The following is a 15,037-nucleotide window of genomic DNA, read 5'->3' on the forward strand; positions in this document are numbered from 1 at the left end:
GCCAGTTAAAGGGGTATATCAAGCTTCAAACCCCCCTGTGAGAAAATTGTATCATTATAGAGAAAGATAATAGCGTGTAATACAATACAAGGTACATTTTATTTATACTGCACTTACCTCCAAACAGAGGGCTTTCCAAGAAGGCCATTTAAATGATATCTCCAGTCTGATACAAGACAGAACTTGAGTGCTGTCTCCTGCTCCACCCACAAATAATTATGTTTTCAAGTCTTGGGATTGAAGTGATAATTCACGTGTTGGTAGCACTTCAGGTGTGGACTAAGTGCTGATGAACTCAGATGGATGGTTTTACTCAAATCCACATGATTTCTACATTATTCCAAACACAGTTTTATGAATAGAGCTTCATAAACCTCTGTCCAGATATTACAGCTTTGTATGTTCAGAAACACTCACACTCTTGTCTTCATTGTTTGCCAAAATATGCATTCAATAGTTTCTGTATGTGTGTATTCTATATTTGTGTGTTGCATCAGCTGTCAACCAGTACCGTAACAGCTGTGTCCATACATCAGACCCTCGCACAGGGCTCTTGTTACTCCTATAATTCAGTACGATGAGGTACGGGTGTACTGGGAGGGGACTACACGGCGCAGGACGAGTCTGCTTTTCCCTGAAAACTTTGGCAACACAGCGAAAGCGAACTAGCACACCAATACATGTCAGTTCATTCACTACATTTCTAGAAACTCTCGTGCTAAGAGGGGATGCTTGGGGTGGCTGGAATGACGGGCAGGTACGATTATTTTCATTAGCTTCTGTAGCTAACGTTAGCGGTTAGCAGCAAACATTCACAACCGCTAACTTCAGCCAGCAAGCTAAAGCTAACGTCACATTCGCTTCCCATTGGGGCAAAGTTAGCTACAATTGATACACCCTACTTAAGGCACCAGCAACAATGTGAATGATAAATTCACAATTTAGTCCACGCTAACAGTTTAAAGGCTTCCTCCCTGTTATGATATGTTGTAGCTATTGTTAGTTAAATTACGTTGTGTAGTGTTCTTAAGAGAACCCCACATTGGAGCTAACTGTACAATTTGCATGCTAGTTAGCTGTTGTTTTTTAATTCTCAACATGATGCGAATTATTAGCACTCACCGCCCTGTAACTCTAATCACTGAGGTTATGAGCATTGATTGATTTGAAGCCTTTTAAAGACAGCAACCAGTGCATGGGTGGTTGGAGTAATGTTAGCGACCATTGTTTTAGTTTGCAACTTAATACAAGATATTTGTGTTTAACACGCAGCTTCAGTCCAGCATTGGCCTAACACTTTACTGACCTACTGAAAGAAAGTTGAGGAACAGCATTGAACTGTGTGTGTGTGTGTGTGTGTGTGTTGGAGCAGAGGCAAGGCTGCAAATCGTCATTCAGCTGGCATTCACTACCTCTATTCCTTTACCAAATTAGGAGATGGCTGTGGAGTGAGTAACCGTGTTAGTGACCAAACTGATTCACATATTATCTCCCCACTCTCCATGGTGACAGCTGCCAAAAACAAACACAGCAGTTGATGGAGGAGTTATGTGTGAAATGATAAACATTGGTCCGGCCTTGCATCCCAATTGCCAGCCTAACGTTTCACGGGGACTCTGGGCTGGTAATGTACTAATGTGTATTTTCTTGTCTCGTGCAAACAGCATTGCTAATGCCCTGGCCAGTGCAGCCTGTGAGCGATGTAAGAGTGGCTTTGCAGCGACCGAGAAGATTGTCAACAGCAATGGGGAGCTGTACCATGAGCACTGCTTTGTGTGTGCCCAGTGTTTCCAGCAGTTCCCAGAGGGACTCTTTTATGAGGTAGTGCACTCCAATAGGCGCCGTAAACCGTTTCACAAATCAATACTTTGATGAGCTGTATAGTTTATGTGCTGCACGTGTGCTGGTGATTTGTCCAGTACTCCTTTTTATGTGGAGAATGTTTCTCTTGAGTGAAATAATCTCAATCCTCTTTCTCTTCACAGTTTGAAGGGAGAAAATATTGTGAACATGACTTCCAGATGCTCTTTGCCCCTTGCTGTCACCAGTGTGGTGAGTGTTATAGGGCCTTTACTCATTTCAGGCCGGTCCGGAGCTAGTATGTGTGGGGTTTTGTGAACCCCAGAAAGACTAAACTACACTTTGTGTAAATGTTAAAGTATTTTGTATTTGAATATTTTGGACTATGTCTAGATCTAATTGAGATATACCTGGTACCAGAATGCATCTCGGGTGGCCCTCAAGTGATTATTTGATATTAGACTTTGCTTCTCTGTTCACAACCTATTTGAAGGAGTTGTTTTGGATTTTTGGAACCTTGTGTGGGTTTGAACTTGAAACCCTTGCCTTGCAGTTGTTTTGCGTTGGCTGATATAAGAGCATCTTTGAATTAACGATTCTCGATGCATCTCAATGTGTAGCATCCTCAATTTTCTGTTTTACTGCACATGGCTGCTTTTTCATCAATTAATACAAGCAGTCAGATAAATCTGGACTTTATTTAGAAAGTGTTTAAAACAAATCAGACTACAACAGTGTAATATTAGATGTTGCATCTTTTCAATACCTGCTCAACACAAATTTATTTCAACCTGTATGCGTGTTTTTTCATCTCAACATTGTTGAAATAAACAGCTAATGTTGGTAGCGGGGCACATGGGGTGTGTGTGTGTGTAAGTTTAGCCTTGGTGAAACAGAGATCAAAGGAGAGATACAAGCGTGACAGTAAATGACAGCAAAACACAGCAAAGATTCACACTGACCTGAAATACAACCAAACTCCCGATAATGTTCTGTCACTGCAGCGAAGCAGAATCTTAGAATTGAGAAATTTCTATATGTATATGTGTCGAAGGTTTGCCGTGACACAAGCACATTAAAACATCTTGATGAAGCTTTTAATTTAATGCCGTCAGTGTTCACGTCACAACTCCTTTCTGTTGGGTCTCCCTTCTGCTTTTGGATCGTTGTCTACTCGATGTTTATTTGACAAACGTTTTCATAAACGGCTCCACAGCAAGTAGCAAAGCATCACCACATCGCCACACACAGTTTGGTGACCACTGAACCATCGTACATTTGCATGTAAGCATCCCTGACCTCCATATCCAGTGTGTCCTCACTGCTCTTTAAATATAGTCATACTTTTGTTCAACTTTTTTATTTAGAACTTCACCCATGTGTTTAGATCACCCAAGATGCATTTTAGTGCTACGTAAGCTTAATCTTAATACTGCTTGACTGTGCCCAGGGAGACACAGACATGCTCTTAATTAAATGAAATGGATGAGATTAAAATGCATTCAACATCAAAGTGTCACTCTGAGAACACTATAGGAAGCACTATAGTGCATTGAAGTAACACCAGGACTCCATAGGGGTGTGCTCATTAGGAACTACGATGTATGAATATGTATTTTGTGTATGATAAACTGATGGCATCCAGTCCCAACACATATTGAAAAGGACTTCGACTTGCCTCAAACTGATCTCTCACTTATGGCTTTCCCTCAGGGGAGTTCATCATTGGTCGTGTCATTAAGGCCATGAACAATAGTTGGCACCCCGACTGCTTCTGCTGTGACATTTGCCAGGCTGTGCTTGCAGACGTGGGGTTTGTCAAAAATGCTGGCAGGTGAGTATCCCGTCTTATTACGGTCTTAATACGGAGACCCTGTGACAGCCTATAAAACCGGTGGTTACACACGTGTCAAGCTGCTGACTCTCTCGCGTTTGCGTTCTAACAAATACTGGAATTTTGAGCAGCTGTGACAAACGTATGTCAAGAGTATGTCAAAACGTTACATTGTGCTTATTGCACTTGAAGCCCCTAAATTTGGTTCTCCTCAGGCACCTGTGTCGCCCTTGCCATAACTGCGAGAAAGCTCGTGGCCTGGGCAAGTATATCTGCCAGAAGTGCCATGCCATCATTGAAGAGCAACCGCTGATCTTTAAGAACGACCCCTATCACCCAGACCACTTCAACTGCAACAATTGTGGGTGAGTCTTACATCTCCGCCTCACTGTTGAGCACAGAAAGCAGTACACGCATGAGAATGTATCCAAGACATCACGAGAAAAAGATCGTCTGATGTGTTTCTGTGCCCACAGGAAGGAATTGACAGCCGAAGCCAGGGAGCTGAAGGGAGAGCTCTTCTGTTTGCCCTGCCATGATAAGATGGGCGTACCGATCTGTGGCGCCTGCAGGAGACCCATCGAGGGCCGTGTTGTCAATGCCATGGGCAAGCAGTGGCATGTGGAGGTTTGTCCCAAAGAAGGAGACGACTTATAATACACTGGATACGGTATATAGGCAGTATAGGCACTTTAGGAATAGGGACCATGTTTACCGTGTTCATGAGTTGTTCTCTGCGTGGAGAGAATTGAGGACAGGCAAGTGTAGCTGATATGGACATCATTTTTTTATTGAGTTGCTAACTAGATGTAGGTGATATTGTATGTAACCTTTAAACTGAGGCAGAATAAAATGCTTTCATGAATTTCAAATTGAGTTACTTGTGTACAGGAGCATTTTACTTAATTGAATAAACAACTTCAGCACCAAAACAATGTTAATGAGCTAATTCGAGGCAGTAAAGAGATTGTTTCTCCTGAGGCAGAGCGCAGCAGATCAAGTTGTGTGTTCTGTCTGGAGGCTGCTGAAGTTTATACTGGTCATAAAAGCTCCAGACTATCAGCAGTGTATAGTAGTCAATTTAATGCTAAATACAGTCATTTGCTGAAATAAATTTAGTATCTAACCACTTTTATCGCGCAGTCATCAGAAAAGACGAGCTATTTTAAAACCACTTTGGGACACCACACTGGTGCTGAATGTGATTAAAAAAACAAAACAAAAACAACTGATATTTCACCACAGGTCGAGTCTAACTTTTGAAAACATTCCTAACTAATTAAACATATTCATATAATGCTCATGTATTATTCATGTTGTGTTGGCAACTGCTCCTCTAGTCAGTTTCATATGCCTACATTAGGAGTCCCCCCCCCCCCCCCCCCCCTCTCCCTCAACAACATTTGTTTTTGTTTACAGCATTTTGTGTGCGCCAAGTGTGAGAAGCCTTTCCTCGGTCACCGGCATTATGAGAGGAAGGGGTTGGCCTACTGTGAGATTCATTATAACCAGGTAAGAAGCAGGAGCGCCGGGTAAAACAGTGGCTTTGGAAGACATGACGGACATAATATTAGCAATGCTTACTTATTAAAAAAAAATATATATATTGTTTTACAGCTCTTCGGCGATGTGTGCTATCACTGCAACCGTGTGATTGAAGGCGATGGTGAGTATCAATATGATATCTCATCTTCAGGGCTGTGTTTGAATGTAATTTACTGAAGATGTTGCTCGAACAGAAAACAGTTGAATGTTGACGATTATTTCCCTTCTTTGTCTCCCGTGACCCCCTCAGTGGTGTCTGCTCTCAACAAGGCCTGGTGTGTCAGTTGTTTCTCATGCTCCACCTGCAACACAAAACTCACCCTCAAGTAAGTGCTGTTGCTCAATAAAAGCTCTCATTAATAGCTTATTTTTTACTAACTAATCGTGTACAATACTGATATTTCCTCTCAATTCTGTTGAACACTGTTACTTAACACGTACTTTAGTGTCAGTGTTAACACTTGTCTGTGCGTATTTCACTTTCCTGCTACAACTTTTCCCTCTTTGACTCTTTTCTCTCCAAATTCTCCTCTTACATGCTTCACGTCACTTCTATGGTCACTCTAGAGATAAGTTTGTTGAAATTGACCTGAAGCCGGTGTGCAAGCACTGCTATGAGCGCATGCCAGAGGAGCTGAAACGTCGCCTGGCTCGACGTGAGCGCGATGCCAAAGACCGCAAGAAAAATCCTGCTGTGTGTCTGTAGAGTCATTAATCTTGACAACTCACCATTCCATCCTTGGTTGGTGCTGTCTCTGCCTTCCTCTTCTTCTGTGGTGTTCCATGTTTGTGACAGTATGGCATGATGTCATTATTTGTCTTTAATTTGTGAGGTATAAACCGACACCCTGCAACTGTTATGCGTTAATGGAGTTTGTGCGAAACCTCTGAAGTATACATTCATATCAAACTTAAGTTTGACTCAATTGATGCTAATGAGTAGGGCTTATAACAATTATTTTCCTGATTAATTAATCTGATCAATAAATGGATTAATTGGTCTATAAAATGTCAAAATGGAAAAAGTCCAAGGTGAAGTCTTTAAATGTCTTGTTTTGTTCAATCGACTGTCTGAAACCCAATTATGTGTATATTCTTTCAAATTGGTGAAGTTGATTTATCCGTTTGTGTTTTTTTGCTATTTGCATGTATTTTCTATATTTGCAGTGCGCCACCAAATATTAGTCATTTCTGCTTGAAAATATCGACTCAAACAATTAATCCATCAATTAACTAAAAGCACTTCATCCACTAACAGTTTCAGCTCTATTTATGAGAAACTTAAGCGTTCCTCAAGCTTTCTTGTTTTGGTTTGAATGAGACGACTAATGTTTCACTAAAGGACAAAGCTGGATGGTAATTTCAAAGGTTTCCATGATTCCACGTCAGAAGATGTGGTGTTGCCTCCTAAAAGCATGGCCCTCATGCAAACCCAATTTAAAGTTAGGAGATTGTGACTTCGGACACATTTTAACCTGCAGTGTTGATACTGTTTTTAGATACAGAATAATGCAGGTAGATTAAGTTTTGACAGAATCTTTCTTTCCTTCTTTTCAGGAACAAGTTTGTTGAGTTTGATATGAAGCCTGTTTGTAAAAAGTGCTATGAAAAGTTTCCTCTGGAGCTCAAGAAAAGGCTGAAGAAGCTGGCGGAGTCCTTGGGATGCAAGTGAGCTGCTTTACAGCCAAACAAAGCTGGAAGTGTTCCCGCTGTCTGCTATGAACTGCTGCATACCAACACAAGGACTCAGAGTTGTACCAGTACATCAATATTATTCATTTCAATCTGGGATCCATTTAAACTACACATCTATATCACGGTGGAGATGTCATAAAGGTGCCTGTTCGCAAAAGTTATTTTGTTTTTTTACATTCCTAAATTGGCCAGATATATATTTTTTTTAATCATAGAAGAAGTTTTGTGTCCCAGTTTATTGTAACTTTACCATGAGCATGATTGCCAAAAAACATCTACATTTTATTTTTTTAATTTGAAGATTGCTGTTAGACATTATATTGAATATGTGCCTCGAATATATGAACTGTGTCTTAAAATGCAAATAATGGTTCAAATGAGACGTGCAGTTATGCCTTATTATATGCATCTCAATTAGACTGAAAGCAGAATTCCAGCCTTTTCACCGTTTGAGCTTTTATACCTCAGTCTGAATATTTACAAAGTAACCACTATGCTCTTTAGGACATTGTAACAGTTTCTACTCTTGCTGACATGAAAAAATGAATTACATGTTGCAAGAAGACCTTTGCAATGAGCCATGACCTGGACCAGGGCTCGTATATAAACCTTTAAGTGTTAATGAATCCACTGGTTAGGGGTTAATATTATAAATGTAAAATTCCGATGAACTTGTGCCTGAATTACTCCATGACTGATGATTTGTCCAATGTGAGGAAAAATTCACAGTGAGTTGGGAGAAAATATATCAGAGGGTGCTAATATGATTAGAAACACCACCACAAAATATGCTTACTGTATAGTACTGGCTTGATTTCGGTATATGTAGCAGTGAAATGTTATTGCCTGTACAGTAAATGCCTTGGGATTGTCAGCCTCATATATTTAGACAGTAATGTTTGCAACTTTCTGAGGGAAGTAGTTCAGAGGAATACAGATGCACTTTCAGCTGATTATTTAATATACGAACACTTTGATGTAAAAATATATCATTGAGTCAGCACATTGCTCGGGCTGTTTGTAAACTGGCAAATGTATTTAGAACAAAATGTGTTGTGCTACACAATAATACATATATTTGCTTGGATGAGTGTTTTCCTTATTTTTTGGGACACTTGCATATGCATTTCATTTGTCAGAATTTACATTTGATCAAGTACTCCCAACACATCACAGTGAATTACACTCTATGAAACACCAACTACACAGGAATTTCCACAAGCTAAATTTGCAGTAAATATCCTTTGACTTTATTTAAAGGTTGTGAAACCTGTAGCATGCATTCATGATTTATGACGAAGGCACATCACATTATTAAGTTACAGTACAAACATGGAAAAACAACACAAAACAACAAAAGGAATGTAAAACATACAATCAAATTTAAATTTTGTGCACGAAGGAGCCTCCTGTTAACGCTCCCGTTAAACTAAAGCCTGAGTTGTTGATGAAACACCCCTCAATTTAAGAAACATAAACTTCAACTTCATGTCCCACTTTTGTGTGAGAGGCAAAGGAAGAAAGAAAGTCTGAAAATAGAGCCCCTCGAGCTTCTTATTTTCCATCAAAGAGGTCATGTGATCTGTAATTATATATTTTAACAGTCATAATAATTGTAAAAGCAATGTTAAAAAATAGTTCTGTGTGTTTTGTTTGGGTAACATCTTTCACAGCTTTTTGTCGTTGGGGTCCTTTCCTGTTTGCCACCTTCCACAAAACACTGACAGATAAAAGAACGGCAACAACGATGCATCATAGTTATTTTTCACAGCAGATGTTCTGACTTGTCATAGCCGGAAAAGCACAGGTGTTGTTAGTGACATGAACAATGGCTCAATTTCATCAAAGTGTCACAGTGAAGCCATTACCGTGTGACAGTGAGCCAACATGCACAATACCAGAACTCTGAAACTGAAGCAGGGAATGACATTCAGCCAGAAATGTGCTTTTCCGATTGTGACAAGTCGAAAAATACCTATTATAGGAGAATGTGATCCATGAAAAAGAATGTGATCCATGAAAAACACAGATGTACAATCAGGTCAACAGAGGTTGATATTTAGGTAACAGTACAGCTTTCATTGCTTGTCCCCTTAAGGGACATACATGTGATAATTACTTGACATAGTTACACGAGATTACACATTTTTCTCAGCAGAATCAAGAGTTTATCAAAAGCTCCTGTCGCAAAACAAAGCGAATGTAATTAAATCACACTTACAGGTTTCTGTATTGTTACTGTAAAGATTGTTGATAAATGTTGCTGATAAACCATGCAGGGATATCACACTTGAAATGGATTGCATTCTTACATGCTGTTAACAGTAGACGAGTAGCCTACTGATGGGGAACATGGAGGCGGAATCCCGACAGCTGGTTCTGAGAATGAGAAGGTGACGGTGGCATGTTCTTGTATTGTGGTCGGAGATGTGATGGTAAACCCAGGAAGTGCAGTCTAAAAGTTGCCCATTCGCCTAAGGTCATATCTAGGATGCTTTTAAGGTCATCTGCCTCACAAAAGACCAGTGCCGTGCCGTTGAGGTCTTTGCTTCTCACAATATCAATATACTTGCTGGGAAATTTCATTCTTTCCAACTGAAAAACATAAGAAAATGTGAGCATTATCAACACTGAGCAGTGATATGATTTAGTTCCTAATCCTCGCTGATATGATTGAATTTATCTTTTCTATTACATTTGCAAGAGTCCATACAAGGTTTTGATTTGCATCATCGTGTGAGGTGAATAAACACATTCATTTCAAAAAATACTTCTTTGTTGTGTGTGTGTGTGTTTGGGATACTATTTACAGTCAGCTTTAAAAAAAATGATATGTATTTACATTCAGTATATACCTCTCTATAGGTTTTATTGTAAGTGGCAGGGTCCGCCATTCCAGTGTTTGATTAAAACTGCCCACTCTATGCACAAGGGATTGACAGGAAATTATGCGACATGTAATTCAGCATTTGTTATTTGATCTTGTTGATTACAGCCTCACTGTTGACTGCTTACTCACCTAACTCTGCATCTGCAGCTGTACTTAGGTACTGGTAATACAAACCGAACACTTCTGCTGCTTCACATTAAAAGCATTCAACTGGTGACACACGGCGATGCTTTAACTGTGAAGTACTTGCAATGTGTTTGTCACAAAGGTAAGCACCGACAGCGATAATTCTTCAGAAAGGCTTCTACAAAACATATTCATGATGGAAAAAGGCCAGCTATTGGCTGACATCTTCATCAAAACAATTGTTATTTTTGGCAACATAACATAGATAACGTAGCTTCTCAAGTGTTACTGAAAAAATGATATTTTAAGAAGGTTCTTACCTCTTTACACACATCCTCTTTATCCATATTGATGATAGTTGTGATTGGCAGAGGGGCAAGGTTCCTCATCCAACTACAATCTTTCAGCCTGTAGGTCCCTCTGAGGTGAGCCAGCTCCTTCCGAATTGAACGATCCAGGTTCACCGTCGCCTCTTCAAATCCTTTCAAGTCCTTTACCGTGAATCGGAAATCCATCTTGAGAAATCTTTCAAACATCTCAGGATCTCCATCCTGCTCGAGGAGGTCCTCAATCTGTGCACTCATCACATACAGCTCAGCCCTGGACTCACTGAAGACTTCCCACAAGGTCTTTGAATCAGCACTGTTGGCCTCATTGTTACGTTCAATAACTGCTCTCTGCTCAGCGTCTTCCACACACTGGATGATCCAGCTGAGGCGGCAGGGCCACTGATTAGCCAAGGCCACCCATGCTGCGATGTAGTCTGTTCGAGGAAGGTCCTTCTTCAAGGCCTTCATAATTATCACAGTCATTCGAATGGAGTTGATCTCCCTCCTCATAGACATGGCATCCTCTAACATGTACTTGCTCAGATTCCTTTTATTGCTGGTCAGGATGCTCATGACCAACTTCTCTACTTCCTCCTCGTTTACATCCAGTTCAGCTGGATTTCTGTCCATCAATTGACATGATTCTTTTGTGTCAAATACAACCTCCACTGACGAACAGGTCTCCTTGAGGCTCCCAGTGCTACGTTTATTGCTAGTGAGGCTGTCAAATAAATTGCGCTTTGAATCATCGCACAGTGGTGGGACAGTGAAGGCCAGCGTCACGATGCGGTTCAACATCGCATAAGCTCTGTCTTCTTTGCTGAAGCAGCCATCTGCAAAGTTCACTTTCTGCACAAGAACATCCGGGTTGACGGCCAGGATGGAAATATAAGGACTCTCCTCATCTGAAAGCAGAATGTTGATCGCATCCAGAACTGCGACAATTTTCTTGGGGGAGCAGCGGTCCAGATTGGTGATCTTCAGTAACACACGGATCCTCCTTCTCTCAAACACCTCCATAAACTGGATGAATTGAGACAGAAACCACATCTCCTTCCTCACTTCGTTCATGAAGCCCAGCTGGATGCTGATGCGCTCATTGTCCATCCCGCTCTTGATGTTCAGATCCTGGCTAAAGATGAGGTTCTTACCCATGGAAAAGACAAACCTCAATGCGCTTGCTGCAGGGACTCCAAGGGCAGCAATGACCAGGCCCTCAAGCACAGCCACCTGGGTGGTTGTTCCATTCACGGCCGCGCCTGGTTTCACCTCAGGCTCGGGAAGGCCAAAAGTCAACAGGAGTACCAGGATGATAGGTGGTACCACAAGAATGGACAGGCAGAGAAACCACAGAGGGCAGCAGCAAACCTTTTTGGACCTCCAATGGTTTGGACTGTCCTCCACTCTCTGAATTCAAAACAAATCAGAACAAATACGAGGCATATTAGATTTCACTGAAGTGTTTTTTGCGACACGGCAATGTCAGTCACCAGTTTGTTCCCCACTTTGGTCCGGAATTAAATATTTGAACACTATTAGATAGCGATGAGTCCTAATGACTTTGGTGATCCCCTGACTTTTCATCGAGGGTCATCAGCAGGTCGAATTCATCACTATCGATCGGGACACATCTAATTGATGGATTGCCACAAGGTCTTTACAGACATTCGTGGTTTTTCTCATACCTATGGCGATTTCCTGACTTTGCATCCAATGCCACCTTGAGGTATACCTTTTCGTTTTGAGTGAAATATCGCCTCAACTTACATGATCCACTCTGGATAAATTGTCATAACTTTGGTGAACTACCTTTTCATCTAGCGCCATCACCAGATGAAATTTTTATGTTCTTCGATACATATCTTGAGGGATGGATGTGACCAATTATAGTTCCTTTCGTGACTGTAAAGTATTTTTGTGTGCTTGTACTATAATTTAATTTTTTTTTGTATAAGTAATTTTATTTTACTTTGTACTTTGCTACATCATTGTGACTTAGCACAGGTTAAACAAAACGTTTTGCGTGAACAGGTGCATTATGGGTGTGAGCAACACGCTAAATCCGTGAATTACCCTGCGGTGACGTTCACTGCGGAACTTTTACCTTCTGTGAGGTGTTTGAGGACTTTCTGCTGTTTTAACAATAATCTCTGTCACAGTGACTACAGAGCGCTCATATAGCTCGAAATGTTTGAAAACTTTGAGGAGCGCAGTGGGACGGAGAGGCTTGGACTGGTTATACTGGGACACAGCGGATGAGTGGACTGGTTATGGAGCAGAGTGCGGAGTAATGACAGGTGCGCAAGACTCGCGTTCAGACAGGTGAGTAACCTACAACAACACACTCTTGTGCAAACAAACTGTGTGGCTTGTCTTTGCTTTAATGGGCTATTAGTGTTTGTGGGCGCATCCACTATTTATTGTGTTGTCTGCCTTGGTGATGTTTTATTCAGATTTGAAGAAGTGGTAGGCTATTTAATTTAGCCTAACATAGCATGCTGCTTAATATTTATTGTTGCACCCGCCGCGGTTTCTCTCTTTATTTATTCTCGTTCCTGTTTGAGTAATTGCCTGAGTTTTGTTGGCTGTTCAGGTTGTATAAGTTATCAGCTGTGTACTCAGGCTGCAAAGTGCTCTTAACAGAAATGAGAAATAATGGTCTTGTAGCTTTGGACAGAAGGGCTATTGCTGACGTTACCTTTTGTAGCCTAAACGTGTTAGTAGGTCTGTTTTATCATCATATACATTTTTGTTTACCCTCCTTTCAACGTCCCTTCCCTATTACACATTTACGTTTTAACTGACCTACTTTTTTACTTTCATCCATTTACTCAATTGTACTTCCACTTGAGTAAAAATACTTTAAAGTGCATTTACATGACATATTATAGTACTCTTTCCATCTCTGCATATCTTCTAATATATATTTTTTGGTATCTGCCACTGAGACTTAAACTCCCATTCCAGTACATTGAACGACTGTGATGTGACTTTGCAGAAATAGACCTTGCTGTCATCACTTTGTACTGCGAACAATTTTTCGACCGAAGTTAAAGAAAAAGAAGAGTATGGATATAGTTATATATCCTGCAGCTGAGTAAAGACACCCAGAGCCACTAGCATGGCTGTACTCTGTAGATTCACAAACCTTCTTCTTGACTTCCTCTTCTTCATCATGTTGAGCCACACGGAAGAGCACAATCTGTAATTTCCCAAAGTTCATCTGCATGGCCTGAAAAAGCCGTATGGCTAGACCGGCCCAAAGCAGGTCACTGCCTGCAAAATGCCAGGCACTAAAATGTACATCAATGAAGCGGATGTTATGGTGCTGCTGGTTCTCCTCGGTCCAAATGGGCCTGTAGAAGAGCATTCGCCCAATGAGCGCTAGAAAGCCACACAATGAAGGCGTAACTGAGCGAGGCTTGTAACGCCCTTTGTGTTTCTGCTCAATCTTCAAAGCTTCCTGCTTCATGTACACTGAGGAGACACAAAACATTGATAATATTGACATTTTATGTACATCCTTTAGCAGGTTGGAGTAGGGAACATGTGAGGATAAGCTTTTAAATCAAATCAGAGAGACATCAAGACTGGCAAAACATGTTGGTTAGTTGACTTGTACTTAAAGAGGATATGTTTTTTTAGAATTCTATGTCTAATATTAAAGCAATACGTTGGTGAGTTTGACTAATTGGGCTCCCACCAACTCCGATAAAAGGCCCTGGCCATGGCACTAAACCTTAAACCTGTTTCAGGGAAAATAAGCAACCTGATTTTCTTGCAATGATAGATATTTAATTAATATTCAGTTGTTCAAGGCATTTTTCTGTGTTTCTTATTCAGAAATGTCCTTCTCATTTGTAAAGTTCAAGGTGGTACCTGCTCATCCATCGTTCGTGGGGTGAAGATATGCTTATCATTTTGCAGGCAATTGGCGTAAATTGTAATTTGATGTGGTAAGAGTTGCTTACATTTGCACCGTTACAGTTGATGCTGAGGGGGATTGTTTGGACGCAGTAGTATGTGCAGCCTCGGAAACTCCTTATCCCTTATGGTATGAATGTGTTGTGGGGGGAAATATATAAATTGTGAGATGTGTACTTCAGAATACAGTCCACAACCTCCACTTTTCAATCTATGGTGGTGGTGCACAGCTCATTCATATGCCAAGAAGTAGCTCAGTGATTTTCTGACTGCAGTGGCTAAGCCAGTGCAACATTATGTTTAATATGTGGTAATGATATTGTGCTAGCATAGCATTTGTATTGGCATGTGCATCTTCTACGGTCAACGCATTGTTGTTTCACACAGCCATGTTCACAGTGAACTCTGAAAACAGAAACGTCGCTGGCCTTTAAGTGGTTGATCTAAATCAAGTGTCCTCCAGCAGACAGAAGAGATGATATGCTGGGGGGCCGAGTGTTTGTACATACCTGCCATTTGTCCGAGGATCATGCTAATTCGATTCTGACATGAGGAGTAGAGTCCTACAGTCGCAGGTGATGAAACTTTTGTCAGGGTCTTGGACAGTGCATATGCATAAATATCATCTGTAAAGAGATTAAGAATATTGAAAAAAATGGAATGGATAACTCATTTTACATAAAAAATTTTATTCCGATTATTTATTCGATGCTCTTCTGTGAGCAAAAACACTTGATGTTGATGATGATTATTTACAGAAATTATATATTGGACTTATATACAGTACATTACAATATAGAACAGCTTGAGGGAAAACGGGACCCTGCATTATAATAATATTTATTATTTTAATAATGATAATACTATTTTATTTAGACGGGCAAAGTAACAATG

General features: G+C 40.6%; 2 protein-coding genes across 4 annotated transcripts; one reads left to right on the forward strand and one right to left on the reverse strand.

Annotated features, from left to right (window-relative positions):
* The first annotated feature begins 599 nt into the window (after positions 1–599).
* On the forward strand, positions 600–7,943 carry LOC306793308 (LIM and senescent cell antigen-like-containing domain protein 1). 3 transcript variants are annotated; one of them, XM_079290874.1, is made up of 11 exons: positions 600–682; positions 1,665–1,821; positions 1,986–2,052; positions 3,543–3,634; positions 3,850–3,999; positions 4,111–4,261; positions 5,054–5,146; positions 5,252–5,300; positions 5,430–5,505; positions 5,747–5,921; positions 6,737–6,826. In XM_079290874.1, exons 2-10 carry the CDS (start codon positions 1,673–1,675, stop codon positions 5,883–5,885), a joined length of 966 nt encoding a protein of 321 aa, XP_079147000.1. In that variant the 5' UTR covers positions 600–682; positions 1,665–1,672; the 3' UTR covers positions 5,886–5,921; positions 6,737–6,826. The 3 variants fall into 3 exon arrangements, with proteins under 3 accessions (XP_079147000.1, XP_079146998.1, XP_079146999.1); XM_079290872.1 differs by having other exon boundaries at positions 601–757; positions 3,514–3,634; XM_079290873.1 differs by lacking the exon at positions 5,747–5,921 and having other exon boundaries at positions 601–757; positions 3,514–3,634; positions 6,737–7,943.
* Positions 7,944–9,174: 1,231 nt separating this feature from the next.
* nkpd1 (NTPase, KAP family P-loop domain containing 1) lies at positions 9,175–14,764 on the reverse strand. The gene is made up of 4 exons (XM_079290859.1): positions 14,653–14,764; positions 13,368–13,696; positions 10,211–11,626; positions 9,175–9,469 (listed from the first exon to the last, which is right to left on the reverse strand). The coding sequence occupies exons 1-4, from the start codon at positions 14,672–14,674 to the stop codon at positions 9,212–9,214; spliced, it is 2,025 nt and encodes a 674-aa protein (XP_079146985.1). The 5' UTR covers positions 14,675–14,764; the 3' UTR covers positions 9,175–9,211.
* Between the last annotated feature and the right edge of the window lie 273 nt (positions 14,765–15,037).

This window comes from Melanostigma gelatinosum, assembly GCF_949748355.1.
Source record: "Melanostigma gelatinosum genome assembly, chromosome: 2".
In the NCBI taxonomy this organism is placed as follows: Eukaryota; Metazoa; Chordata; class Actinopteri; order Perciformes; family Zoarcidae; genus Melanostigma; species Melanostigma gelatinosum.

What these genes read in the sequence shown, in the direction of transcription:
- LOC306793308 (XM_079290872.1), top strand. Translation starts at nt 729, where the DNA reads ATGCTTGGGGTGGCTGGAATGACGGGCAG. An exon ending in CAGAGGGACTCTTTTATGAG is followed by an intron (nt 1,822 to 1,985) that starts GTAGTGCACTCC and finishes TTCTCTTCACAG; the next exon opens with TTTGAAGGGAGAAAATATTG. An exon ending in GTGAGATTCATTATAACCAG is followed by an intron (nt 5,147 to 5,251) that starts GTAAGAAGCAGG and finishes ATTGTTTTACAG; the next exon opens with CTCTTCGGCGATGTGTGCTA.
- nkpd1 (XM_079290859.1), bottom strand. Translation starts at nt 14,674, where the DNA reads ATGATCCTCGGACAAATGGCAG. An exon ending in GATCCTCGGACAAATGGCAG is followed by an intron (nt 13,697 to 14,652) that starts GTATGTACAAAC and finishes GTGTCTCCTCAG; the next exon opens with TGTACATGAAGCAGGAAGCT. An exon ending in AAGAGGATGTGTGTAAAGAG is followed by an intron (nt 9,470 to 10,210) that starts GTAAGAACCTTC and finishes TATGTTTTTCAG; the next exon opens with TTGGAAAGAATGAAATTTCC.